At 37.0% G+C, this 26,854-nt stretch overlaps 1 protein-coding gene across 1 annotated transcript; it reads right to left on the bottom strand.

Moving 5' to 3' along the window:
* Nucleotides 1–157: 157 nt before the first annotated feature.
* SLC25A31 (solute carrier family 25 member 31) lies at nt 158–25,765 on the bottom strand. Its single transcript, XM_059924258.1, has 6 exons — nt 25,522–25,765; nt 16,386–16,513; nt 7,793–7,910; nt 5,536–5,690; nt 3,944–4,069; nt 158–358 (listed from the first exon to the last, which is right to left on the bottom strand). The coding sequence occupies exons 1-6, from the start codon at nt 25,763–25,765 to the stop codon at nt 158–160; spliced, it is 972 nt and encodes a 323-aa protein (XP_059780241.1).
* Between the last annotated feature and the right edge of the window lie 1,089 nt (nt 25,766–26,854).

Below are 26,854 nucleotides of genomic sequence, written 5' to 3'. Positions count from 1 at the left end.
ATTTTTTAGTATTTAAATCCTTGAAAAAAGCCTATGCTTCACTGCAGAATTAGCACTTTAAGAAAATACTGACAGTAATAACACACTATCAAAATGTACACAAATGGCAGCTATGTAATTTGTATATTTAATAAGTTAACTATATCCATTTTTCAATTTAATCTCCTGATGAACTACCTCCAATATCAATATTAAGGAGGTCTTTAATTTTATCATATAATACCAACACCAAAGCACCCCCTGTACCACGAAGGATATTGGAGAAGGCACCACGAAAAAATGCGCCAATTCCCTCGTGTTGGTATATCTTCACAAAGCAGTCTAAAGTTCCTTTATATTGCCGTTCAGCCTCACCACTCTATACAAAGAAAGACAAATAGTTTGCCATTATCTTAACATCTTTTATCATAAGACAGATTTAATTTAGCAACAGGGATAGATTAAAATTAACACTGTGTTGAGTAAGTATGTTGAGTTAATGGTCATATATTGAGTATTGTTCCCACTGACTGCAGAATACTCATGCTTTTCAGGCACACTTGAAAATGACCACATATTAGGCTTAACAAATTTTAAAAGATTGGCATCACATACCATGATTTATCCTCTCACCATGCTGCAATTAAGAGAGAAATCAAGAACAAAAAAGATAACTAGAAAAATATCACGTTTGGGTATTAAGAAAAACACATCTTAGAAAATATTTAAAACCTAACTAACAACCACAAAACTCCTCAACTAAATTTGTAAGATGCAGCTTGAGTGGTAACTTTAACCACCAGAAATAAAGGAAATAATAAACGCAAAAGAAAGCATAAAAAGTCAAAAGTTAGTTATCTGAAATACTTTGACAAATTTCTAGAAACACTGTTTCAGGAAAAACAAGAAAAGGCGCCCAAATTATTAGAAGTGCCAAAGGTAACATCATTGCAGATGACCCAGAGATTAAGAAAGAGCAAGATGATATTATGAACAACTTTATGACAATTATTTTGAAAACACAGAGGAAATAAATTCCTAAAAAGTGTAATTTACCAACAGAATAGGAAAAAACTTTAGAATACTAAATTCATTAAAGAAATTCAACCAGTTGTTGTAAATCTTCTCATAAATTAGAAAACCACATGTCCAGATGGCTTTATATGTGAGTTCTACTAAACATTCAATGGAAATTTAATTCCAATCTCACAGAAATTATTCCAAAGAAGAGAAAAAGTGGGGAGACTCCCTAACATATTTTATGAGGCTTGCATAGTCCTGATACCAAAATTAGACTAGGATAACACAAGAAGGAAAAAAATGACAAGCTTGTGTCACAGAAACCACGGATAAAATATCCTGAACAAAAACCAGCAAATCAAACCCAGCAAGGGGTACAAAATACAATACATCATGACCGAGCTGGATTGATCCCAGGCATATAAGAAAAATGATATGATCATCTCGATATAGAAAAAAACATGACCACCATTCATGATTAAAAATTACTGTAATCCAGGACTTCCCTGGTGGAGCAGTGGTTGAGAATCTGCCTGCCAATGCAGGGGACACGGGTTTGAGCCCTGGGCCGGGAAGATCCCACATGCCACGGAGCAACAAAGCCCGTGCGCCACAACTACTGAGCCTGCGCTCTAGAGCCTGTGAGCCACAACTACTGAGCCCATGTACCGCATCTACTGAAGCCCCGGTGCTCTAGAGCCCATGCTCCATAACAAGAGAAGCGACCACAATGAGAAGCCCGTGCGCCGCCATGAAGAGTAGCCCCCCACTCTCCGCAACTAGATAAAAGCCCGCGCACAGCAACGAAGACCCAACGCAGTCAAAAAAAAAAAAAATTAAAAAAAAAGAGGAAAATTACTGTAATCCAAAACAGAAAGGACCAGTCATAATATAATAAAGGATAACTACGAAAAATCCACAGCGAACATTAAACTTTGTAATCTGTAACACTGAAGGCATTCCCAGTAAGACTAGGACCAAAACAAGGTTGCCAGTTATTACTTATTTCATGTAACACTGAATCAGAGGTCTCAACCAGTGCAGAAAGGCAAGAAAAGGAATAAAAGGCATAAGAATTGATAAGGAAGGGAAAAAAGCCTGCTATTATTTGCAGATTATATCACTGTGTGTGTAAAAACAAAAAAAAACTTCAAAGGGTGTACATATAGGTTGGTGTTTGTAATATGGCTTAACAAAGTTGTGGGATATAAAATCAAAATGTAAAAATTAAAGAATACTGTTATGAATTGTGTCCCCACAAAATTCATATATTGAAGACCTAACCCCAGAACCTCAGACTGTGACTAAATTTGGAGACCGGGTCTTTATAAAAATAATTATGGTTAAATGAGCTCATTAGAGCAGACCCTAATCCATTATGATCACCCTTATAAGAAGAGAAACAGAAAAAGGACCATGAGAAGACACAGGGAGAAGAAGGCCATCTACAAGCCAAGGAGAGAGGCGCTCAGAAGACACCAACCCTGCTGGACACCTTGACTGACTTTTAACCTCCCAAAGTGTTAGAAAATAAATTTCTGTTGTTTAAGCCACCCAGTCTTAGGTACTATGTTATGGCAGTGGTATGGTTTTATACATATAGCAATGCACACATATATATAAAAATCCACACCCACAATTTTTTTTCTGAATTATTTTGACAGTAAGTTGCAGCTATCATTGCCCCTTATTTTTAAACATTTCAGTGTGCATTTTCTAAGAATATTTTCTTACATACCCAAAGTACAGTTATCAAAATCAGACAATTTAACATTGATACAGTACCACTTACTTAATCCACAGTCTATTCGCAAATTAATTTTCAAAAGTGTTTCAGTTTATTAAACTAGAGCTAGACATAGATCAAGAGGAAACACAGATATAAAGGGAACAACTTTAAGGATAGTCCATAAATGAAGCAATAGGATAGATATGCTTTACCTTTTCAGGTGGCCCACTGGGTTCTTCCAGGACCATTTTGTAGAGGATAATGAGGATAACTACACCTCACAGCATTGTTTTGGGAATTAAATGAGTTAAAGTGTAAAATGCTTAGGACAGTTCTGGCACATAATAAACATAGCTTTCTGGCCTCATTATTTTCACTTGCCCTCGTGAAACCTATCATATGGGTATACTGAAATTCTTCTCAAGCCATACCTCTAGGTATGTTTTTTCCCCTATGCTGAGAATGTACTCTTCACTGTCTGGAGAAAAAGCCTATTTACTGAGATTTAGCTCTCTAAGAGGCCATATCTGATCACTTTAAGCATTTGGGTACCCCTCCCCTATTGCATTCCTGGAACCTATGCACATTTCTACTTAAACCATTAACAGTATGCCTTCAATACTATGCTATGAATTTGGGTGCAGGTTCTGCCTTATTTTATTTGTGTCACCAGAGCTTGGTGAATAGGCACTCAATTATTTGTTGAATGAATGAATGTAACAGGTAACAGCAATGGAGATTGATTTTATCAAAATTTTGGTTTGGGTATTTACATTTAGAACATACATCATTATAAACAAGTCTTCATCCTTGGAGTTAAAAATTATTTACTTTTATTAAAATATACTACAACAAATGATTACATATGTCAGTGGCCTATGACTGGGCTTATTCTACTTAATCTAATAATATTCAGTTAAGATAAACACATCTAATCCTTGCCATGCCCCTCCACTCTCCAAACAATAATACATACTCATACTATAGGAGTAAAAGACATTTCTGTTCTGATAGCAGACATGGAAGAAACTTTGCTGGATGATGGCTGCTTTGGGATAGAAAAGAATACAAGACAGAACACATCATGTATTTATTTTAGTAAGTAAAACAAATGGCTTATGCCTTTCAGCCAGAATGTCTCTAAAATTTTAATAAATTACATCTGAATATCAGATACTGGAAAACTCAATTAAGCTTACAAATAATATAAAATACCTGCATCATCATACGTCTTCTAACTGTGTCAAAGGGATAAGAGAGTATTCCAGAGCATGTAGTCACAACTTGAGCAATTGAAAAGGAGACAAGAAAAGGAGTTTCCTTTGGTTTTGGTAATAAGCCCTAGAAAAGAAAAATTATCAAGTAACCATCTAAATTTCCAAAATATCTTAAATCATTAAGTCAAAGGGTAATTCTTATAAATATATGAAAGAGGGCTCAATTATACTTAAAATGCAATAAAAAAACAGTTGGATTTAATGTGGAAAGATTAAAATAATAGTGGGAGATCAATAAGAAATGAGAATCCCACACATGGCTATATTTTGAAAGCATATTTGAAAAAGAATAGCATATCTGCTATTACAGGAGATTTGTTATTAATAGCACTGAAAACTAGAGATGGCAGCCAGTGACCAAAAAAGTTCCTCCATGGTTCTTCCTCATAGAGTTGGAAAAGATGAAAGAATGCCTGTTATTATTAACAGATGATGTGTGATAAACAGCTTTAAAGCTCTAAGCTAGTGAAGAAACATTCCTAAATTTTACAACTACTACAGGTGATAACAGAGGAAAGCAGAGGGTGATTAAACATAAATTTTTCTGTGATTAAATAAATATATATAAGATCCTGTAATTTCCATTAATCTATTTATCTGTCTAAAAAATACACTACAAACGAAAAGTATTATGTCCAGACCACAATAAAAATAACATTCAACTATTGATACATTTATACTAATGAGGGAGGGCAGAGACAATATATAAAACTATTATAAAATTTCCCTCAAGTTTTAATCTTATTTAGTAAATAATACTGGGATTAATTTCATTGCTTCCTTTTAGAAGCATTATGATGTAGTGATTAAGAGCACGGGACCTGTGCTTGCCACATAAATAAATTACTTAGCCATTCCTAGGTTATCTTTAAAATGGGATATATTAAAAGCTATCCTAGAACACTGTGAGGATATAAAGTACTTTAAAAAGTTCTCAAAACTACGTAATAGCTCAAAAAATGGTAGCCATTATTATGATCTTTCTCTTTCCTACCTTATGAAGTGCTATTTACATCTGAACTGAAAAGGCAGATTGCAGAACAACCTGGAGAATACAATACAAAATCTAACAGTACCCAATAGATCACTGAGCTATAGTAGCATTTATCATATTTAACTAATTAATTATGCCTTGCCTGCTTTCCATTGATGATAGTAAACTGATAATATGCATGTAAAAAAGTGATAATAAAATGAATGTAAAATCAGAAAAACTCTATGCCCTTCCTATATACCAAAGATCTAATTATGATATAACCTAATCAGCATGTTTTCTATTTGAGTCGTTCAGTGCAAACAGCACAAAAACCTAATGTTTATATTTATGCTTTATATCCAAAGTCAGATCCATAATACAGTTATAACTTAAGTAGGTTATGGCAAAGTCATGATTAAACAGAATGCTATAATATCTCTTATGTCATCATTTATTTTAATTTCTATAATTAAAAGTAAACATACCTGTTGAACATTAGAATAAAAAGAAACAAACAATTTATTTAATATATACTAGTTAAAGTACCAAATTACCTTAACTGTGTCATAAGCTCCAAAATAAGAGGCTCGGTACACAATGATGCCCTGAACTGAAACACAAAACCCTTGGTATAAACCAACAATTCCATCTGATTTTGCTATTTTCATAATACAGTCACCTAAACCCTTGAATTGTCGCTCTTCAGGACCTAAAATAAAGCCATTTAAAATTTATCAGCAACATTATATCAGATAAACACTTTAATCAAAGTAAATTAATTAAACATTTTACAGATTTAAATTATCTGGAACTAACATTTAGAAATCTTTATAACAAAAAAAAAGGCACAAGTCAAAATCTTTCCATTCATTTAAAGATAATTAAGATGTCAAGTAGTATCTTAAGATATTTTAACTGAAAATATTAATCTCTTATAAAAGCAATCTAATTCAAGCAATCTGACTGGCTTAAAACATTTCAATAAAATTATGAGAAGTTACTAGTCAGCATCCAGAAAATACTTAGGCATGCAAAACTCTACAACTTGCTTCAGCTGAAAAGCAAAAGGACGGATAAAGCAAAAAGACAAAGCTAAAAACTAGTAACTTTAAGGATCACTGACATTTTAGATGAGGTGTCATATTTTTCTAGTGTTTGCTGGTTTTGTTTTTATTTTCCCTTGACCTAGAACTCCTTGATATTTTATAAATATTATATATAGAATACAATCTTTCAAAATAAACTAAGTTCTCCCAATTTTGAGAGAAAACAAAACTATAGAATTGAAATTAAACCAAGGTACATATGTTATTTTCACTTTCTTAACAATAACAAAAAAATTCGGAATGCCAGTTAAACATCATAGATGAAACTCCTATTCTCATCTTTGTTCAAACTGCCACACCTTCTGAGGTATTTTCTCTAATCACTTATCTAAATTGATGTCACTCTCTTCTCCTAAATTTTTTTCATGGCATTTTTTGCTGACAATATATTTTAGTCATTTATTCTTTTTCTTTACTACTCGTGATCTCCACAAGACTGTAAGGTACATGAACCAGGAGCTCCATGTTTAATATGGTGTGTGTGTATATTACACATACACAACCTGTATCTCAAGCAGGGCCTGGTTCACCTCAGGCACTCAATAATACTCGTTGAAAGACTCTCTGATCCCTTAAGAAATTCTATTAAAATAATAATAAAGAAAAAACAGGTTTAAAGCCATATAAGCAAAAAAGAGTACATGATGAGAATAAAATCCACAAATTTTAGCAAGATGGAAGGGAGGTGGAAGATGGTAACTCACTAAGTGGAGCAGAGAAAGTTGAAACCTAATTTCTTGCAGAGGGAGATATTGTTGAGAAGCGAGCCATTTGATTCCAATAACCACAGAAAGACTTAAAATTCGAGGAATTAAGTACTATTGTGGTGAGAACAAATTAGCATCTGGATGCTCAAAATCCACCACCTCACCCTGAGTAGCCAAGTGACTTACTCCTCTGTCATCCTCAGAACTGAACACGAGGCTCCAACTTGTGTTGCGCTCACATGGGGCCAACTGAGTGACCTCCACAATTACTGAAAATGACTCACACAAAGATACATCATTGTGCATGTCATATCATCAGGGATATAAGGTAATTAAAAAGAGAAAAAGCCACATAAAAAGGATCAGCAGTAAGAGAATGATTTCTTAGGAGCAGTATTAGAAACTAGAATCCAGATTAATGGTTTCAAAATTGTGAAAGAAAATAATTTTAAATCCAGAATTTTACATATGGCCAAATATTAAGAGGGTGAAACATAGACATTTTCAGATATGCAAGATCTCAATTTATCTCCTATCCACCCTTCTCAGAAAGCTCAGAAAGCTATCAAACAACATATCTACCAAAACAAGGGTGTAACGAAAACACAGAAAGATGTGATAAATAAGTAAGGACAGAGGAAAAGGGAATCTCTAGGATGAGAGTTATACATCTAATGTAGAGAGGAGCCACAGTCAAGACAGGAAACTAAGTGCATGAAGGGATCTAGAAGATGGCTCTCTAAACAAACAAACTGGAAATAAGTTATAAGCAGTCTCTGTGCTTACTCTTTTTGTTACTACAGTGTTGGCCTTCCCCTTCCCTCTTTTAAGAGAAAAGAAAAAAGTAGTAATCTTTAGGCTTTATAACTTTACCATTTGGTTGAGAATAAAATTTTTAGATGGAACACAACACTGTTGTTATAAGCATAACTAAAACAGATAATACAGTGTTCAAAAACACAAAGAAGAAAGAGTTAGTATTTCTAAAAATCCCATACCTTTTCCAATATCAACACCTAATCGGGTTCGGGCAAAATCTAACGGATATACTACACATAAGGATGTTGCCCCAGCAGCTCCACCAGAAGCCAGGTTTGCCAAAAACCACCTCCAGAACTGAAACATATTAATTAAAACATGGTTATTAAACTATAGAATCTGATTTTTAAACATCCTTATTTTTATAAGGTTAAAAAGCCAGATTTACAAACTGCTTTTATAAAGTGATCACCTATAATAACGCATATATTATCATGCAAAATACTTCCCTTCATGTCCATGTAGCCTTTATTTCTTACCAGGCGGTCTGGGAGATACAGCTTAGATGCTGACATACTGAAATTCCAAGATATTTTAATGTCCTCCAGCAAAAGTAGCCCAAGTTAGCAAAAGAGGCCACATAAGATATTTTGCTCTTTAGACTGTATAAAGTTTTTCGTTAATAATATATTTTAGTTATGACTAAAATGTTAGGCATCTGTGGAGGCTTTAGTGGTTCCCCTTCTTGGCGGCAGGGGAGAGGGACAGTAATACATCATAATGCCACAGTTTCACTTTGTAGTTTTAGTAGAAATAAATTTAAGTAGCTCAAAAATATAGATTATGTTCAAATGCCAACATGTAAATTGGCAGAAATCAATTATAATGTGGTTGAGTGGCATGTAAGACCTTATTGATCTACTCGTTCACGTGGGCTGTTGAAGTTCTTTTTGATAAACATTTGAAATGTGCCCTGCTTAAGTCCAATAAACTGCTTTTCAACATCTAGAGCTCACTGGAGAAGAAAGGAATATTTGAATTGGAACTGTCATAGAAAATCTAGGGTACAAGGCCACAGTAACCATTCTAGTCAAGCTCAGTTTCTTGCTTCTCTGGCTCTTATTTCTAACAATTTTAAGTCTCAGATGTTTTGGAACTCTCAATTTTCTCTTGGCTTGGAATGCCCTTCTTATTTTTAAATTTTCTTCCTATCTTTTTAAAACAAAAAGTTATCAATTTACGCTCTAACTCAAATTCTATTTCTTCCACAAATTCTCTAGAACTCTCAATTTTCTCTTGGCTTGGAATGCCCTTCTTATTTTTAAATTTTCTTCCTATCTTTTTAAAACAAAAAGTTATCAATTTATGCTCTAACTCAAATTCTATTTCTTCCACAAATTCTCTGATCTCCAACCCACCCAAAACTGTATGTAATCATACCCTCTCCCCATAAATATTTCATCTCTCAGAGAATTAAAGGTGAATCATGTGATCAATATGTAAAATGTGTCAACATGTTCCAGATTCTCATTTTTTTTAAAATAGTATTTACAATAACTTTCTATTTTCAATTTATAATTATTTGTGTACCTGTCTTGTCTTATCTTCTACGGACTATAAATTTCTTCAGGCCAGAATTATTATTTTTATTTTTACTTGTTGAGATATATTTACACACCCCACAGTTCACCCACGTAAAGTACTCAATTCAATGGACTGTTGGCATATTCACAGAGCTGTGCGATCATTACCAGTTTCAGAACATTTCCATCACCCCGAAAGGAACCTTGTACCCACCAGCAGTCACTCCCCATCTTCCCAATCCCCCTGAGCCCTACATAACCATTAAGCTACTTTCTGTCTCTACAGATTTGCCTATTCTGGACATTTCCTATACACGAAATAACACAATATGCAGTCTTTTGTGACTGCCTTCTTTCATATAACATGTTTACAAGGTTCATCCGTGTTGTAGCATGTGTTAGCACTTCATTCCATTTCACTGGCAAATAATATTTCACGACCACATTTTATTTATCCATTCATCAGTTCATGGACATTTAGGTTGCCTACATTTTTTTGAGGCCTAGATTCTTAATTCATTTGCTTATTTCAGAAAGCAAGTCATGGGGCCTTGCCCAGAGTAAGAGTAATGCATTCAATAAATATTTGTTTAATGAAGGGTACTCAGACTCCCATCGTGCCTTTTAAGTGAAACTCATAAGTTCTACTGTATAGGTAGCCACAGTTCATAATCACACAGAGATTAGACCAGAAGGTTGAATCTCACCCCAGGGTAGCTAATCCATAGTCTAGAAGATGATCTGTAACCCGGTAGAAAAAGTAGAACTGGGCCATAGTTTAAGTCTTAGGAATTTGACTCCAGAAGTTCTATGCCAGTTATCAGTAAGGACAGAAATGGAAAAGATATTAAATAATTTTTTTTTAGGTTTCAGTCTACTTTGAGACTGTTGAAACCTATAGATACTCTTCCAGTAAAAAATCACATATATATAAACAGATACTTTTAGTGTAAGTTATTCCTCAAGCATGCATGGATCTCAGGTAAAGAACCTCTCACCATCTGAAAGGTTAGAAGGAATCACTATGATATTAACACTGAACTTAAAAGAAACAAAGAAAATATAGGTAAGTAAAAAAGGGCAATAATGAGAAAACACAGAGCAAACACACCCAAAAAGCAGATCATTAGAGACAGAGATAGACTAAGTGACCTGGGAGACAAAGATAAAGAATACAGTTTGATCCCTACAGCTGTCCTTGGTTCAAATTCCAGTGCCAGTGTATCATTGCAAGAAATACTCATTTTTCTTGAAGTAATTTAAGTCTCTGTTTCTTACAAGCAAATAAGCCAAACCAAATATGATATGCAGCACAAAGATTTATAAAGTGCATCTTAAATTCTATTTAACCTTTCTTTTTTCCTTCCTAGATAAGAGAAAGAAAACAGATCCATGACTTCCTGGGCGAATGATCATATAATTTATTATTCAAACGAGGACCCCTATGATAGTGAAAGTGGGGCCTATGAAAAAGCAGGCAGGCACAACATGTATAAATAGCATGGCCAAACTACTAATGGAAGGAAGGAAGGGAGGAAGGGGGAGGGTGGAAGGGAGGAAGGAGAGGGAGACAAGAAATAAGAATCTATGCTGAATGATAATCCTGCAAGTGTTTCTGTAACAAGTCTGTCCCTCCACAATTAAGCTTGAAAATAAAACAGACCCAGGAGAGGTTGTATATCAGCATAAATGAGTTTTTAATTATAAGTTAGTAATTTCAGATACTACTATACTGTAAAAGGAGAGGGCATGAAAAAGAATCAGGCAAGGAGAGGAGAACAAAAGAGTCTAGGGGGTTTGGAGGAAAATAATCCTGTTTATTTTCAACTGTTGACAAATGGATGATAAACAGACTTGATGCCTCCAAGAACAAATACCCTGTGACCAAAGTTCTTTCTAACAGTTTGTCTGGGCATGGAAGAGAGCTGGAAGTTCTAGTCTTCTCTGTTGAGGGTTGTGCTGGTAGCTGCTAAGGAGTGGCAGAGGCATATTTTATGCCCAGTTCAGCTAAGACTCATCTAGTCTAGTCACCTCAGCTGAGAGAGGAATAGAGTGCAGCAGAAAGAACTAAATTTGGGAGTTAGAAAGACATGAACACATGACTAGGGTAAGTGCTTTAAGCTCTGTCTTGCTTTCCTTATGTGTACATTTGGGATAAAAATAACTACCTCAAAGAATGAGGTAAAAATTCAGTGAAACAGTATATAGTAGGCACACACCTGCCTACCATGGTTATTTTTTTAAAACTTTTTACTTTGAGATAATTCCAGATTCACATGCATCCTAATACATACGGAGTTTATAAACTTTTCAACCAATTTCCCCCAATGGTAATATCTAGCATAACTATAGCAGAGGAAAGTAACACTGATAAATATCTACCTTATTCATATTTCACCAGTTACACACACTTATTTGTGTGTATATTTAGTTCTATGCCATTTTATCACGTGTGCAGATTCACGTAACCACCAATCACCACGGTGAACAGTTCCATGATAAAGACCCCTCATTGCTACCCTTTTATAGCCATCTCCCTCTCTCCTAGCAACCACTATTATAATTTCCATCTCTATAATCTTCTCACCTTAATAATGCCATAAACATGAAATCAGAAAGCAAATATAATTTTTGAGATTGGCTTTTCACTTAGCATTCAAAGTTGCTGTATCAAAAGTCTGTTCTTTTTTAAAACTGTGGTAAAATATACGTAAAATTTACTGTTTTAGCCATGTTTAAGTATATAATTCAGCATTAAGTACAATACTGTATAAGCATCATTACTATCTATTTCCAGAACTTTTCATCATGCTAAATATAAACTCTGTACCTATTAAATAATCTCCCTCCCCTTCAGCTCCTGGTAACCTCTATTCTACTTTCTGTCTCTATGAATTTGCCTTTTCTAGGTCCCTAAGGGGATTATACAGTATTTGTTTTATCAAAGGGTTGTTCCTCTTTATTGCTGAGTAATCTTCCATGGTGTGATGTACCATAGATTGTTTAAGCATTCACCTGTTGAAGGAAATCTGGGTTATTCCCAAATTTTTGTCTATAATGAAACAATCTTCTATGAACATTGTATACATTGCTTTTTTTGTGAACAGAAGTTTTTATTCTCTGGGATAAATGCCCTAGAGTTGGATTGTATGATGAGCATATGTTTAGTTTGTAAGAAACTGTCATACTCTTTTCTAGAGTGGCAGTATCATTTTCCATTCCCACCAGCCATGTAAGAATGATTCAGCTCCTCTGCATCCGTGCCAACATCTGCTGTTGTCACCATTTTAGCCATTCTGGTAAGTGTGTAGAGATATCTCACTGTGGTAGATCAACCACTTTTAAATCACACACACTGTATTTGTTTTTTCTATCTTCTCTGCTTCTTTTAAGATCAGGTAAGAAACCAAAAATATTGACTTTTCTTTTTAAGTTCTTTTTTTTTTCCCCCACTTTTCATGGCAGGGGGTTGGAGGCAGAGATAGGATACAATTTTGATGTCCAAGGGGAGAAATAAAAGGGTCATTAGTATCCAGATTTAGTAAATAATATATATTTAAACATTACACTATTACTTGTGACTGAATACCTTTACATTCTAAATAAGATAGCATGCTCTTTATAGGTATACTAAAAATGTTTTTACCTCAGGCTCTACTAATATGAAATTTATTACAGAATTTTAGCACGGATCAAAGTTAACTTCAAAACTTTTAGAGCCGGGCTTCGCTGGTGGCGCAGTGGTTGAGAGTCTGCCTGCCAATGCAGGGGACATGGGTTAGAGCCCTGGTCTGGGAAGATCCCACATGCCGCAGAGCAGCTGGGCCCGTAAGCCACAGTTACTGAGCCTGTGCGTCTGGAGCCTGTGCTCCGCAACAAGTGAGGCCGCGGTGGTGAGAGGCCCGCGCACCGCGATGAAGAGTGGCTCCCGCTTGCCACAACTAGAGAAAGCCCTCACACAGAAACGAGGACCCAACACAGCCATAAATAAATAAATTAAATTAAATTAAAAAAACAAAAACAAAAAACTTTTAGAGCCATGTTATTTACACTGTTAGGGATAGATGTTAGTAACATAAATTTTCTGGTTAATTTCTGGTTAATTCTAATTGCTCCATTTGGCTTAGTCTTACAGGAATTATCTTTTGGGGGAGATGGGGTGGAAAATGTTCAATAAAGAGTTAACTCAGCAGGCCTGTGTTGCCCAAACCCTATACACACTGAAAAGATCTTAAGGACCACCCTTGCTCAAACTCGAAGGTTCGTTTGAGATAACCGTCTGAGCACTTGGAATATCCTACCTAATTAGAGTGTCTTTATATGCCTGAAGCTTTGGGTAACACCAGATAGTTTATACTAACCTTGATTTATGGTGAACACCCCTTTGTATGCTTTGAGCTAAACTATATCAGTTTGACCTCTTGAGTGGGTGGGGGCAGTGGCTGGAGACTGAGTAGCTAAGGTCAGTCACATTACACATGCCTATGAAACTGACTCCCCAAAAAGCCTGGCCACCATGGCTCAAGTGAGCAACCCTATTTGGCAGCACATTATATGTGCTGTCATACATTATTGCTGGGAGAATTAAGTGCTGTCCAGGTGACTCTACGAGGAGAGGACAGCTAGAAGCTTGCACCTAGTTTCTCCTGGATTTTGTCCTATGAGCCTTTTCCCTTTGTTGATTTTAATCTATATCTTTTTGTTGTAATAAACCATGAGTATAACAGCTTTTCTGAGTTCTCTGAGGCCTAGTGAATCACTGAACATGAAGATGGTCTTGAGGACCCTCTGACATAGGTTCTTAGTCAAGAGAAGTTCCAATTATTAGAGTTGTTACCTAAAGATGACAGAAACATTTTTCTGAGTGCCTACCATAAAAGCACAGCACTGGGACTTCCCTGGTGGTGCAGTGGTTAAGAATCCGCCCGCCCATGCAGGGAACACAGGTTCGAGCCCTGGTCTGGGAAGATCCCACATGCCATGGAGCAACTAAGCCCGTGCACCACAACTACTGAGCCTGCACTCTAGAGCCCGCGAGCCACAACTATTGAGCCTGTGTGCCACAACTACTGAAGCCCGCGCACCTAGAGCCCATGCTCCGCAATGAGAAACCACCGCAATGAGAAGCCTGCGCACTGCAATGAAGAGTAGCCCCTGCTCACTGCAACTAGAGAAAGCCCGCATGCAGCAACAAAGACCCAACACATCCAAAAATAAATAAATAATATTAAAAAAATACCAATTACTTAAAAAAAGAAAAGCACAGCACTACTGCAAGCACTTTATGTGTCTTTACATGTTTAGTCTCATCTAAACCTTACTCATCTAAACCTCATGAGGTAGGTATTCTTATGTCCAATTTTCAGATGAGGAAACTAAGGATCAGAGAGGTGATATTCAAAAATTCACACAGCTAAATAAGCTGAGTGCCAGGACCTAAATCCAGATCTTCTGAATATAAGCGTAAAGAATTTTCTTTGTTACCTTTATACCTCCAACTACATAACAGCGCAAAGCACTCAATAAAGGAAATAAAGGGTCTAAAAGGAAATTAACAGAAATAGCAACAAAGAAATGTTCCATAAATAGTTGCTTTTAAAGAATCTGCTAGGACAGCTTGGTTGGTTGGCTGGAGGAAGAGAAAAAGACAAAGGATGAGGGGGTAGAGAGACTTTATAAGGGCAGGTGAGGGGAAGATCTTGACAGTAATGTAGGTGGTCTAGTGTATACAGAGGTAACAAAACAAATGGAGACCAGGACAAATGACACATAGTTCATACGAGTAGGAAATTTTGAAAATGAGATTTTATAACCAAGGGAGTGATTACCTTGAAAAGAAAAAGCACCTTTGTGATAAAAAAAGAGAGTTCTCTTTTTTGAAATTAATTTTTGTTGGAATATAGTTCCTTACAAGAGAATTCTCTAAGTTAAATTTATCATTTTCCTGTATTTGACTTGATCTTCCTACACACTTTAATCTCAGTCAAATAGAGCCTCAGTCATAAAGAAGAAACAATTTGCTTCTTTAGGAAATAAACTACTTTAGTATTAGGAAATACACGTTTGTTGACTGCTTTTTTTGCTTATCAAAACCAGATTAAATGCTGAATTTTTCTAGTGCAGCAGAATAGGGATTATAAAATGTAAATTATATTAAAATTAATATTTATTCAGAGAAATATTGCGTTGAGACAAAACATCTCTTAGTTATTAAAACTGTGTTAAGAGGTTTAGAGAAACTGGTAAAAGTTAATACAATTCTATGTTTTCCATATGTAATTTCTATAACAATACATATTATAGTATGCTAACAGTTACTATGTTTTTTCTCAGGTATTATTAATCTTTTTTTTAAGGTATTTATTTATTTATTATTTCTATTTATTTATTTTGGCTGCACTGGGTCTTCGTTGCAGTTGCACGGGCTCTTTGTTGCAGCGTGTGGGCTTCTCTAGTTGCGGCGCATGGGCTCTAGAGCACATGAGCTCAGTAGTTGCAGCTCGTGGGTTTCTCTAGTTTTGGCGCACGGGCTCCAGAGTGCACGGGCTCAGCAACTGCAGTGCATGGGCTCTCTAGTTGTGGTGCGTGGGCTCCAGAGTGGGCGGGCTCAGTAGTTGTGGTGTGTGGGCTTCTCTCTAGTTGTGGTGCACGGGCTTAGTTGCCCTGCGGCATGTGGGATCTTAGTTCCCCAACCAGGGATCGAACCCATGTCCCCAGCATTGGAAGGCAGATTCTTAACCACTGGACCACCAGGGAAGTCCCTAACAGTTACTATGTTTTAACTATTATTTTTTTCCACCATTTGAGCACCTCCTCTCCAAATAAAACCCCACAGGTAATGAATGGATAAAGAAGATTTGGTACATACATACAGTGGAATATTATTCAGTCATAAAAAAGAACGAAATAATGCCATTTGCAGAAAGATGGACTAGAGATCATCATACTAAGTGAAGTAAATCAGAAAGAGAAAGACAAATACCATATGATATCACTTATATGTGGAATCTATAAAATACAACAAACTAATGAATAAAACAAAAAAGAAGCAACTCACAGATATAGAGAACTAGTGGTTACCAGTGGGGAGAGGGAAGGGGGAAGGGCAGACAGGGATGGTGGAAAAAAGGGGTTACTATGAGACAATATGAAATCATGTGTGCAAAACTTGAAAATTGCAAAGTACTATAAAATTTAAAGAATCTTTCATTCAATTAAAAAATAACAAAATAAAATAAACAATAATTACCTGTTTTTCTTTATTAACTCCAGACATGAACAGTTGTTTGTATTTGTCTTTGAAAGCAAAGTTTAGAGCTTGTGTTGGAAAATACCGGATAACATTTGCCAAATTGCCACGCCAATAACTGAAGAAACCTATAAAAGAAAATATACTAAACTTATATTGTATTATTATTAAATAATTTGCATAGTTTTAACAAACTTAGCTGTTCGAACTATCTAAAACATCTTTTCTCGTGAGGAAAAAAATAAAGTTTACATGTGTCTCCAACTGAAGAAAAAAGGCAGTGTTAACTCCACGTACCCCATTTCAATTTTGTTAACTTCCAACAGGAAGCCTTGAATGCCTAAAAACCTATGGAAAGCATTACCAGTTGAATACAGGGCTCTTTAGTAGTAGAAAAACAGAGCTTACTAGTATTTGTCAGAGAAGCTAGTAACCCTTAGCCTCATTTCCAAATAATAAAATACAATTCCTATGGTGACAAGGCTGTTGGAACAAAACTGTTTTGTATCTACACTCCTGAGAATGAGAAAGGGATAAAAGAGTCTTATCTTTATATTTTAATACCTAGCCAAAAAAGAATCAATTTACAATTCAAGGCAGTCTCCAGAGGCTTGATGGATAGTAGGAAACTTTCAAGGTCAATAATCTTCCCACTTCAAATCTCCATGTAATGACCAATCTTTATAATTCAGTCACTGTGTTACCCTGATAATTCAGAACTGCCTTTATAATCCATAGCTGCCCTGGAATACAACAGGCTAGCCCTTCAGGACCCATAGTTGTTTTTACAGATGGTTTGACCCTGCTACTCTGAATAGGATACCTCTAGTTCCAGCTGGGAGAATAGAATACCCAGAATCAGTCTTCTAAAGATAAAAATACAAATGAAGATAATCTCAGTTGACTGGGACCGGTGCTCAGAAACTGAAAGTTAGATTAGATAAACACACAAAGGGAAAGATATTTATTTGTTAAATAACTATACTTTGTGGGATAAAACACTGAATATTGGTGATCCCAAGCTAAATATAAAGCAGTTGCACAGGGCTTCCCTGGTGGCGCAGTGGTTGAGAATCCGCCTGCTAATGCAGGGGACACGGGTTCGAGCCCTGGTCTGGGAAGATCCCACATGCCGCGGAGCAACTGGGCCCGTGAGCCACAGCTACTGAGCCTGCGCGTCTGGAGCCTGTGCCCCGCGACGGGAGGGGCCGCGATAGTGAAAGGCCCGCGCACCGCGATGAAGAGCGGTCCCCGCACCGCGATGAAGAGTGGCCCCCACTTGCCTCAACTAGAGAAAGCCCTCGCATGAACCGAAGACCCAACACAGCCAAAAAAAAAAAAAAAATAAAGCAGTTGCACAAAGACAATTAAGAAGTATATTAATAGCCAAGAAATCTCAGTCCTCACAGCTGATTCAGTTACAAGGCATTCAGTTGTAGGCATAAATTACTAGGGCATTTAACACATAATGGTAATAGCTACAACTTCTTGAGCATTTAATATGTGCCAGGCACTGGCAAAGGCTTTATATATTTCATTTAATCATCACACTATGCTTATGACATACGTTCTCCTGTAATACCTATTTTATACATGCATAAATTGAAACTTTTATAAGTTTAGAAACTATAACCAGGATTTTGAATCAAGTCTTCTGTCTGTCTCCAAAGCTCTAGTTCAGCTTTGGGTTTCTGGAGAAACAAATCTTAGAGAAGTCCTAAAATTATTAAAGTATGGTAAATAAAGCTCTATTTTTTAAAAAATGGAAAATGATTACTGTAAAAATTTTTGAGGCAATATTAACAAAACAATAATACTAATTTCTAGGAACTGTTTTTTATTCATTTAATTCTCATTATCACCCATGATGTAGGTACTATTAGTCTCTCCATTTTAAATATGAAGAAATGAGTTAAAAACAACTTCTAAGGCAGAAAGAAGTTAGTTAAGTAACTTGCCCAGTGTTACTTAGTCAGAAAACTGTAGATCTGGATTCAAACTCAAGCAATCTGGCTCAATAATTCAGTCACTTAACTACAATACTTTTCCATAAATAATTTAATCATACAAATATTTTCTGTACTAAGAAAGGTCAACAATTTTTCTTTAATGGAAGCAAAATAAAAATCTTAAAACATGAGAAATATAAGCAAATTATAAAGGAATATTTCTTGCTAGTTATGGCCACGTTGAATTACTGAGGGAAGTTGGTGAATCTAACCTTTGGAGGTATTTTTAGAGATTTTTAAGTTCTTCATAGTTAATAAAAAACACTTAATAACATAGTTAAGCATTTTTATTTTCTGAGGTCAGACCTGTGGAAGAGAAATGTTGAAAGTAAAATGTGACTGTGTAAATGATACTGAAGAATAAGACTGATTGATTGATTGATGGATTGCTGTGTCGGGTCTTCGTTTCTGTGTGAGGGCTTTCCCCAGTTGCAGCGAGCGGGGGCCACTCTTCATCACGGTGCGCGGGCCTCTCACTGTTGCGGCCTCTCTTGTTGCGGAGCACAAGCTCCAGACACGCAGGCTCGCTCAGTAGTTGTGGCTCACGGGCCCAGTTGCTCCGCGGCATGTGGGATCTTCCCAGACCAGGGCTCGAACCCATGTCCCCTGCATTGGCAGGCAGATTCTCAACCACTGCGCCAACAGGGAAGCCCAGATTTGATTTTCTAGACCATGTTTTATAGTAACACAACAACAGACTACTTGCAGAGGATCTTAAAAGGATAAAGAAGAACATACTGGCTGAAGAATTGCTGATCTGATCAAATGGGATTTAAGTTGAAATCATCATTTGTTTAAAAAAAAAAACTAATAAACTGAGTTTAAAAAAGTGTCATGTATCAAAAATGTATTAGAATTCCCATTTTATACATGGCTCTTATTTATTAATAGTCATTTTGGAAATGGTTGATTCAGCTAGATGGTATTGAGATATTACAGGTTTCAGATTATGAGTTATTAGTTATAATTATATAATTATGATTACAGTACTGAATTAATATTTATTTCACAAAAAGAAGGTCATATAAATATAAAAGTAGTATAAAAGTTTGTAACTTTGGCTAATGTACTGAATATAAATAGTAGATTCTGATGACAAAGACATCTGCAAATTAACGAGACCATGACAGAGTGACAGATTTATGACTAAAGGGGTTTGCTAGCATTGACAGAAGAACGTATTCCTTTTAGCAAAATTGTATTTGCATGAAAAAACCCAGAGGATTCATCAAAACAACTGTCAATGTCTCAATGAAAAATCTAGAAATAAATAAATCCCTAGAAGTATAACAGGAAAACTGGCAGCTCTTAATGAGTTATATATGAAAAAGTATCTCACACACATAAAATACTTTTGCATGTATTTCTCAGGATTCATGGATTCCCTGGAGCTACAGATATCAGGTTAAAAACCCCTGCTTTAGCCTCTTTTTCCACAGATCATACTTAAAAAACTTATTCCCTTCTTTGCATCTCACTGCTGTACCACGCTTTTAGGAGCTCCAATGTCCTTAGTAAGAGGGCAAAGAGGAGGAACCTCAAAGTGGAACTCTGAATGCATCTTCTATAGAAATATTATTTCTGGGGGCCAGGTTTCAAGGTTTTATTCAAATGTACTCTAAGTACACTGTGTACTATGTAGGCTCTTTAGATAGATTACAAAAATCTACTCTATATGTAATGCAAATTTATCTCAAATACATTCATTTACAAATGAACATGAGGAATACATGTTTCTAAATTTAGGAATGTATTCAAAATGATTAACGAGTTAAAATTTATTGAGCACTAACTATGCAATAGACACATGGCTGAGTATTTTACAGGCATTATCTTGTTTAACTGCCACAACTACCATATGAGGTAGGTAATATTATTAGACCTTGTATAGAACTGAGAAAATTGAGGTTGAGAGAGGTTAAATAAAAATTGTTCAAGGTTACAAGGTAAGGGAAAGGTTGGGACTTAACTCCAGAATTTTCTAGATCTATCTGACTCCAGGCCTAGAGCTATTAAATCTCTATTGCCTCTAGGTAAAAATCCATTTTGGATAAAAACAGTAGTACTTTGTGGTCAGAATAAAACAAGGGAAAAGCAAGAGTGATGCAAATGTAGCAGTATTTAACTCTCTAGTCACACAGAACAAAAGGACAGTTTCCTAATATATAATCACAAAATTGATAGAGACAAACATAGGGGTTGTGGTATATTTCTCTGGTAATAGCAGAACATCTAAGTTTTTTTTTACTTAATTGCTAAGTAAAAATAATCTCTTCAAAATTTAAGGGTGAGAAAAACCTACTCTGAACTTAATTCTGAGAAAATAATTAAGAATTAATACAGAACTGATCGGAAAATGGGAAAAAGTTACTGGGCCACTTACTGGTCCCCTTCTAGCCAAGAATGCAAATGCTAGGCATGTTTGGGTATACAGTTGACCCCTGAACAACGTAGGGGTTAGGGATGCTGATTATCCATGCAGTCAAAAATCCAAGTAATAACTTGTAGTCAGCCCTCCCTATACGTGGTTCTTCCATATCCATGGTTCTGCAACCATGGATTCAACCAACCAGGGATCAAGTACTGTAGTACTTACTACTGGGGAAAAAAAAAATCTGTGTGTAAGTGGACCCACAAAGTTTAAACCCGTGTTGTTCAAGGGTCAACTGTATATTCTAGACTAGCAGGCTCCAACATGCTTTGACAGTCTGCCTATCAGTTAAAAAAACGTAATCATGACTCTCAAATATGTACATACTTAAAAAAGTAAATTATATACCTTTGCTACTATACTACCCTGTTATGTACATTTGTAAAACACATCCAAAAGAGAAATTAAAGAATGAGATAAAGATTCTTCATTTACACAACACTGTAAATCAACTATACTCCAGTAAAAATTAAAAAAAAAAAGATTCTTCATTTAAAAACCTTTTATTTGGTACCAAGTGCATAGGAACAAAGTTCTTGGTCTTATGGAGCTTACATTTTGAGAAAGACAGACAATGAACAAATAAACATGTTAAGTGGCCACAGAAAAAAATAGTATATGTAGTTGGAGAATGAGGAAGGGCTATTTAGATAGGGTGGTCGGGGAAAACTTTTAGATATTAGGGCACAACTGAGCATTTGTTTTAATAGTTAAAAAATAGTATTTTCAGATATCTTGCTAATCATGATGTTTTCATACTATCATCTGCTATTATCTCAAGGCACCCTTAGGATGAGGTTCATTCTTAAAAATAGTATATGTGAATCTATATTTCAAATAGTATTCTTGACAATTTTAAATATTCAAATAGTCTTATTACCTCTATAAATCCATTTAACTGAGCCAACATAAACTATAATATGTTCATTATACAATAATTGAGTAAGGGTACCCGTTATCCCCTTTACCCTGTGTAACTCCTACTCTTTTTTTCAGGATACCTTAGCATCCTGTGATATATAACTGACATTTGGCCAACCATAGGTGCCAGTGCCAATTCATTTACTAAATATCAGTAAAGTTTATGTTCCCATTTTATTGAGATAACACATTTACTTAACATTTTCTTTCCATACCCCAAAATATCATCTTCAAGATATAAAAACCTCACTGCTTTAGCCTTCAGGAAAATATGTTTGGAAAACTTCAGATTAAAGACAGCTGATGAATTCATGGCCAGGAATACCTAAAAGAGAAAAGAGTTCTGGTAGGCTCTTAAAAATGAGATTTAGAGATAATATCTTTAAAAGCCTACGTTACAATATATTAAATAAAACAATTATATTAATTAAAATATATTTACCGATGCATAGCTTGCTCAGTGAAAAAAATCACAGCACAGACACCAAAATGTTAATTGTGGTGATGTTAGCAGTGCTAACTTTTTGTTTCTCTCTGTTTTTCAATTTTCTATAGTAAACATGCATTATTTGTGTAATAAAGGTTTAAAAAGTACTAAATAAAAGTACACATACAAAGTTGGAAGGTCATAATACCAACTAAAGAATAAATTTTAAAAAAAGCATTAGTCAGGGCTTCCCTGGTGGCGCAGTGGTTGAGAATCTGCCTGCTAATGCAGGGGACACGGGTTCGAGCCCTGGTCTGGGAAGATCCCACATGCCGCAGAGCAGCTGGGCCTGTGAGCCACAACTACTGAGCCTGCGCGTCTGGGGCCTGTGCTCCGCAACAAGAGAAGCAGCGATGGTGAGAGGCCCGCGCACCGCGATGAGGAGTGGCCCCCGCTTGCCACGACTGGAGAAAGCCCTCGCACGGAGACGAAGACCCAACACAGCCATAAATAATAAAAATAAAAATAAATTAAAAAAAAAAAAAAAAAAGCATTAGTCAGGATAAATCCAGAAGCTTTCAGAAGCCAAGGAAAGCTTATAAAAAGTATCAAAGACACCCAAGGAGATGTTTAAAGCTATGTTCAGAGGAAGAATGAGCTCTCTCCTTGAGGTGTAAAGAAAGAGATAAGGTAAGAAGATAGTGAGAGATCATCTAGTTGTGCCTTCTGAATTCACTGCCTCTTATGCTCATTCCATATTGCCTAAAGAAAGGAAAAGTTATCAGTAAAACTCGAGCAAACAGGAAAAACAAGAGAAACTTCAGAACACTGAGATTGCAATGTATCTTGACTTTCACAAAAGAGACAGAAGGTAAATTCCAGAAAATAACAGCCTCAGAGTATGATTGCCTAGTAAAGCTCCATACTGATTTAGCACAGTGATTCTCAGCGCTACCACGTTCAAGTCTTCTATACATAATAAATATTTTACAATGTTTCCTTTACTATCTAGAAATAGAATTCAAAGACAATGACCCCTTCACTAGTTCAAAAAAATCAATATAATGCCCTTTCTGCTATATACAAAAAGAAAATAAAATAGTTTATTATAAAATATATATATTACTTAGTAAATTGGTGAGGCGTGATCATACCACAGACATAACAGTCCACTGCTTGCTTCTATTTATAATGAATCAGTTGTGCTTAAGACACACGTTGACATTTGGAAAAAAGGGCTTAATAAATATATCTATACAATCATTATGAATTCAATAGTTAAAAATGCAGATGATATAAGTTGTGACCAAATATCACACACACAACTGCTAACATGAGTTTTCACAATGATGAACAACTCTCAGTAAAACTCTGAATAAAACAAAGTACAATCTTTCCTCTACTTACAAGATAGCTGCATTACTGGAATCACTGTGTACTAGAATTCTGCCCCAGACAGTTTGTGTTTATAGGTAAATAAGAGTTAGTTTCTAGGCTTAGATCATCATAAACAGGTTTTACTGCTACATGAATGTCCAGTGGGAGATCTGAGTCATGAGGTTGCAGGATAAGTCTTTGTTGTGTAGGACTGGCCATGTACAGCAGCAGCAGCAGGATGTTTAGCAGCCCTGGATTTTGCCTTTCATATCATTGCAATTAAGGATTACTCCCCTCTATCTTTGTGTTAAACAAAAAATTCCTCACAAGTTTCCAAAAATGCCCCTAGATGGCAATATTATCCCTGTTGTGAATTACTAATCTTTTAGCATAGAATATACCATGGTGTACTCATAACAAGGCCTGGTATATACTAGGAAACATTTTCTTAAAATTCTGCTTAAAGAAAGCTGGAACCAGAATACTATTCATAATGGTCTCAATTTACAAGAGCCATATGGAATATATTTAGGTTTAAATACTACAAAAAACATTTAAAATATAAAATGACTTAGCACTGGTCAGCACAATCTATCCAGAATATTTAACTTTACCTGACTAAATATTTAAAGCAGATTAGCAAATAATAAAGAGGCTCCTACTGCTCCAAAGAGAAATGGGAAGCTTGCTCTGATAAAATAAATGGGAGGGAGAAGATGTGAATCACTCACTTACCATTAAAGATCTAAACTCAGCTCCCAGATGGGCACTTTAAATCCACAGTTTAGATGATGTCTTAAGAGTCTACCCTCAACCTGAAATACTCTGCTTGTGGGATCTTAGCTCCCCGACCAGGGACTGAACCCGTGCCCCCTGCAGTGGAAGTGAGGAGTCCTAACCAATGGACCACCACGGAGTTCCCAGGAATCCTTTTTCATGGGAGGAAGAGTAACCTGCCCTAGACTTAGGAGTGAAAGAAAGGACTGCACTGGAGTTGAAGCCACTTCACTTCTTGTTCAGAATACAAATAGACCTCTTTCCTTTTTAGAGTTCATATAGAGGTTTCAATTGAATCCAGCTATATCAGAAAATTTCTGATCAATTTATCCTCTTATCCACTTAGCTAACTTAAGGAGCCATTCAGTGAGAGGAGGGCATTGAATGATTAATAAAGCATTTTCATTATCTATTCCTTGAAATCATTTCAATATTAATGGAAAAAAACTCCGCAAGGAACCAAAATATCAAAACTTTAAGTAAAGACAGAGCCTGACGCCAAAAAATAAAAATTAATACTGATCCCGACTTTCCTTAAAATTTTTATATCTTGCTCATCATGGGTTTTTCTCATTAATTTCGATTTTTAAATATATTGCATTAAAATATTATTTGTTTCTACTACTGAGGTTTTTTTGGCATCCCCCTAAAATTTGGGCATACGTGAGTGCCTCCTTGGTCTCAGCCCTGGTCTTCAGTAGTTCTTGAGAATAAACAGAACCTCTTTTCACTGAATACGTACTAGATACTGAGAGGCCCCAATGCTTCCATATTTGGAATACTTCTCTTAAACGTATTATTTCAACAAATATTTAAGCAACTTAAAGCACCTATTAACATACAGCCAAGGGCCTGATGGCATCTACCCCAATACGGGGAGGTCAACCATCTTCCTCCTGAGCCAGGCACAGGTGCACGGAGGTGCAGAGCCTCCTGCGAAGGAGAAATTCAGAGAAAGAGAAGGTGGTGGTCTCCCCTGCCCCAGGACTGGTCACGTGTAGGCCTTCTTGGCCCTGGGAAAGCAGAGCCTCTTAGACCGGTTAAGAAATTGAATTTTCGAAGGCAAAGAAAAACTCATCACCGACACACACGGCCGTGGCGCCCGCAAGTGTCCCCGCCCGGCCCACGCACCCCTTTTTCTGGCAAGCTGACCCGGCGCGGGGAGAGGCTGGCGCGGCGGCCTCGCGTACACACCCTGCTCACGGGGAATCCGCATCAGGCAGTCCACGAGGCCTTTGTACTGGGCCTCGGGGCTGATCTGCTTGGACGACGCCTGCACCTGCAGCAGCAGCTTTACCCGCTCGATGGGCGCCACTGTCGTCTTGGACACGGCCGCCGCCACCCCGCCCGCCAGCAGGTCCTTCACGAAGGACGCGGCGTCAAAGAGCTGCTTCTCCGCCTTCTTCTCCAGCTTCTTCTTCGGAGGTACACTCTGCATGGTGGGACGATGGACGTAAAATCGGGCAGCAGAAGCTCAAAACGAGAGCGGGAGAGACGGACAAAAGGAAGCCAAAGACCGCTTCAGCGTCGTCCCGGCTGGAAAGCGCCGCTCAGCCCGCCGGGAAACCAGCGCGCCGGGGGTGCGTAGCTGCGCAGGCGCCTCCAACCGCCTTCCGCCACCCGGCGCCGGCCACGTGACTCCCGACACGTGGCTCCTCCGCGTGGTGCAAGTCTTTTAAAGTGTCTTGGCAAGTGTTGGTGCGGGGCTGTCCTTGCGGCAGGCAGGGCGAGGAGGCTAGTGGGTTCTGACCCAGGAAGGTGCGGGAACGGTCGCGGGAGAACCAGTTCTGTATAAGGAAATTTAGTAGCCCAAACCAGGACAGAGCAATAAACCAACTGTGTGGGATTAACCGAGTTTAGTTTTAGTTCCCAGGGTAACCCTTAGGCCAGGTACTGGGACGCCGCCTGTTAAGAACCCTGCGGCAGAGCAGGGGGTGAGCAGCGGGCCATCCAGCGAAGCTTCATCTGCCGCTCCCCATTGCTGGAAGTACCGCCTGAACCGTCGCTGGCCTTACTGTCTGAACCATCCCCAGCTTCCCTGTCCTCGGAAAAATTGTCTTGCACGAAACTGGTCCTTGGTGCCAAAAAGGTTGAGGACCGCTGCCTTACACCTTCTGTTAGAAATTGCTTTAATTTCTGCTCGTGTGATTTAGCAGGGGTCGTTTGTCTAGTCACTGTCTGGTTTTACTGACTGCACCCCATAACACATGTTCCTCTTTCCCCTGTATTTTATTTAAATTGGTAATTCTGTATAGAGCAGTGGTGCTCAAGCCAGACTGCACACTCAAAGGTGGGGAGTGGGTGAGTGTTTAGTCTAACTGATGATTGGCTTAGGTCCTGACTGTTAAATCAGGATATCTAGAAGTGAGCCTTGGTGTCTGTATTTGAATTTGAATTCCCCAGGTAATTCTTTTTTTTTTTTTTAGATTTTTTTTTTAAGCCTTGTATTTTCTTTTCTTCCTCTTTAAAAAATAATTAATTAATTAAATTTTGGCTCTGTTGGGTCTTTGTTGCTGCCCGTGGGCTT

This window comes from Balaenoptera ricei, chromosome 5, assembly GCF_028023285.1.
Source record: "Balaenoptera ricei isolate mBalRic1 chromosome 5, mBalRic1.hap2, whole genome shotgun sequence".
NCBI classification, from domain to species: Eukaryota; Metazoa; Chordata; class Mammalia; order Artiodactyla; family Balaenopteridae; genus Balaenoptera; species Balaenoptera ricei.
The sequence above is the reverse complement of the archived record's forward strand: the minus strand, read 5'-3'. Positions and strand labels throughout refer to the sequence as shown.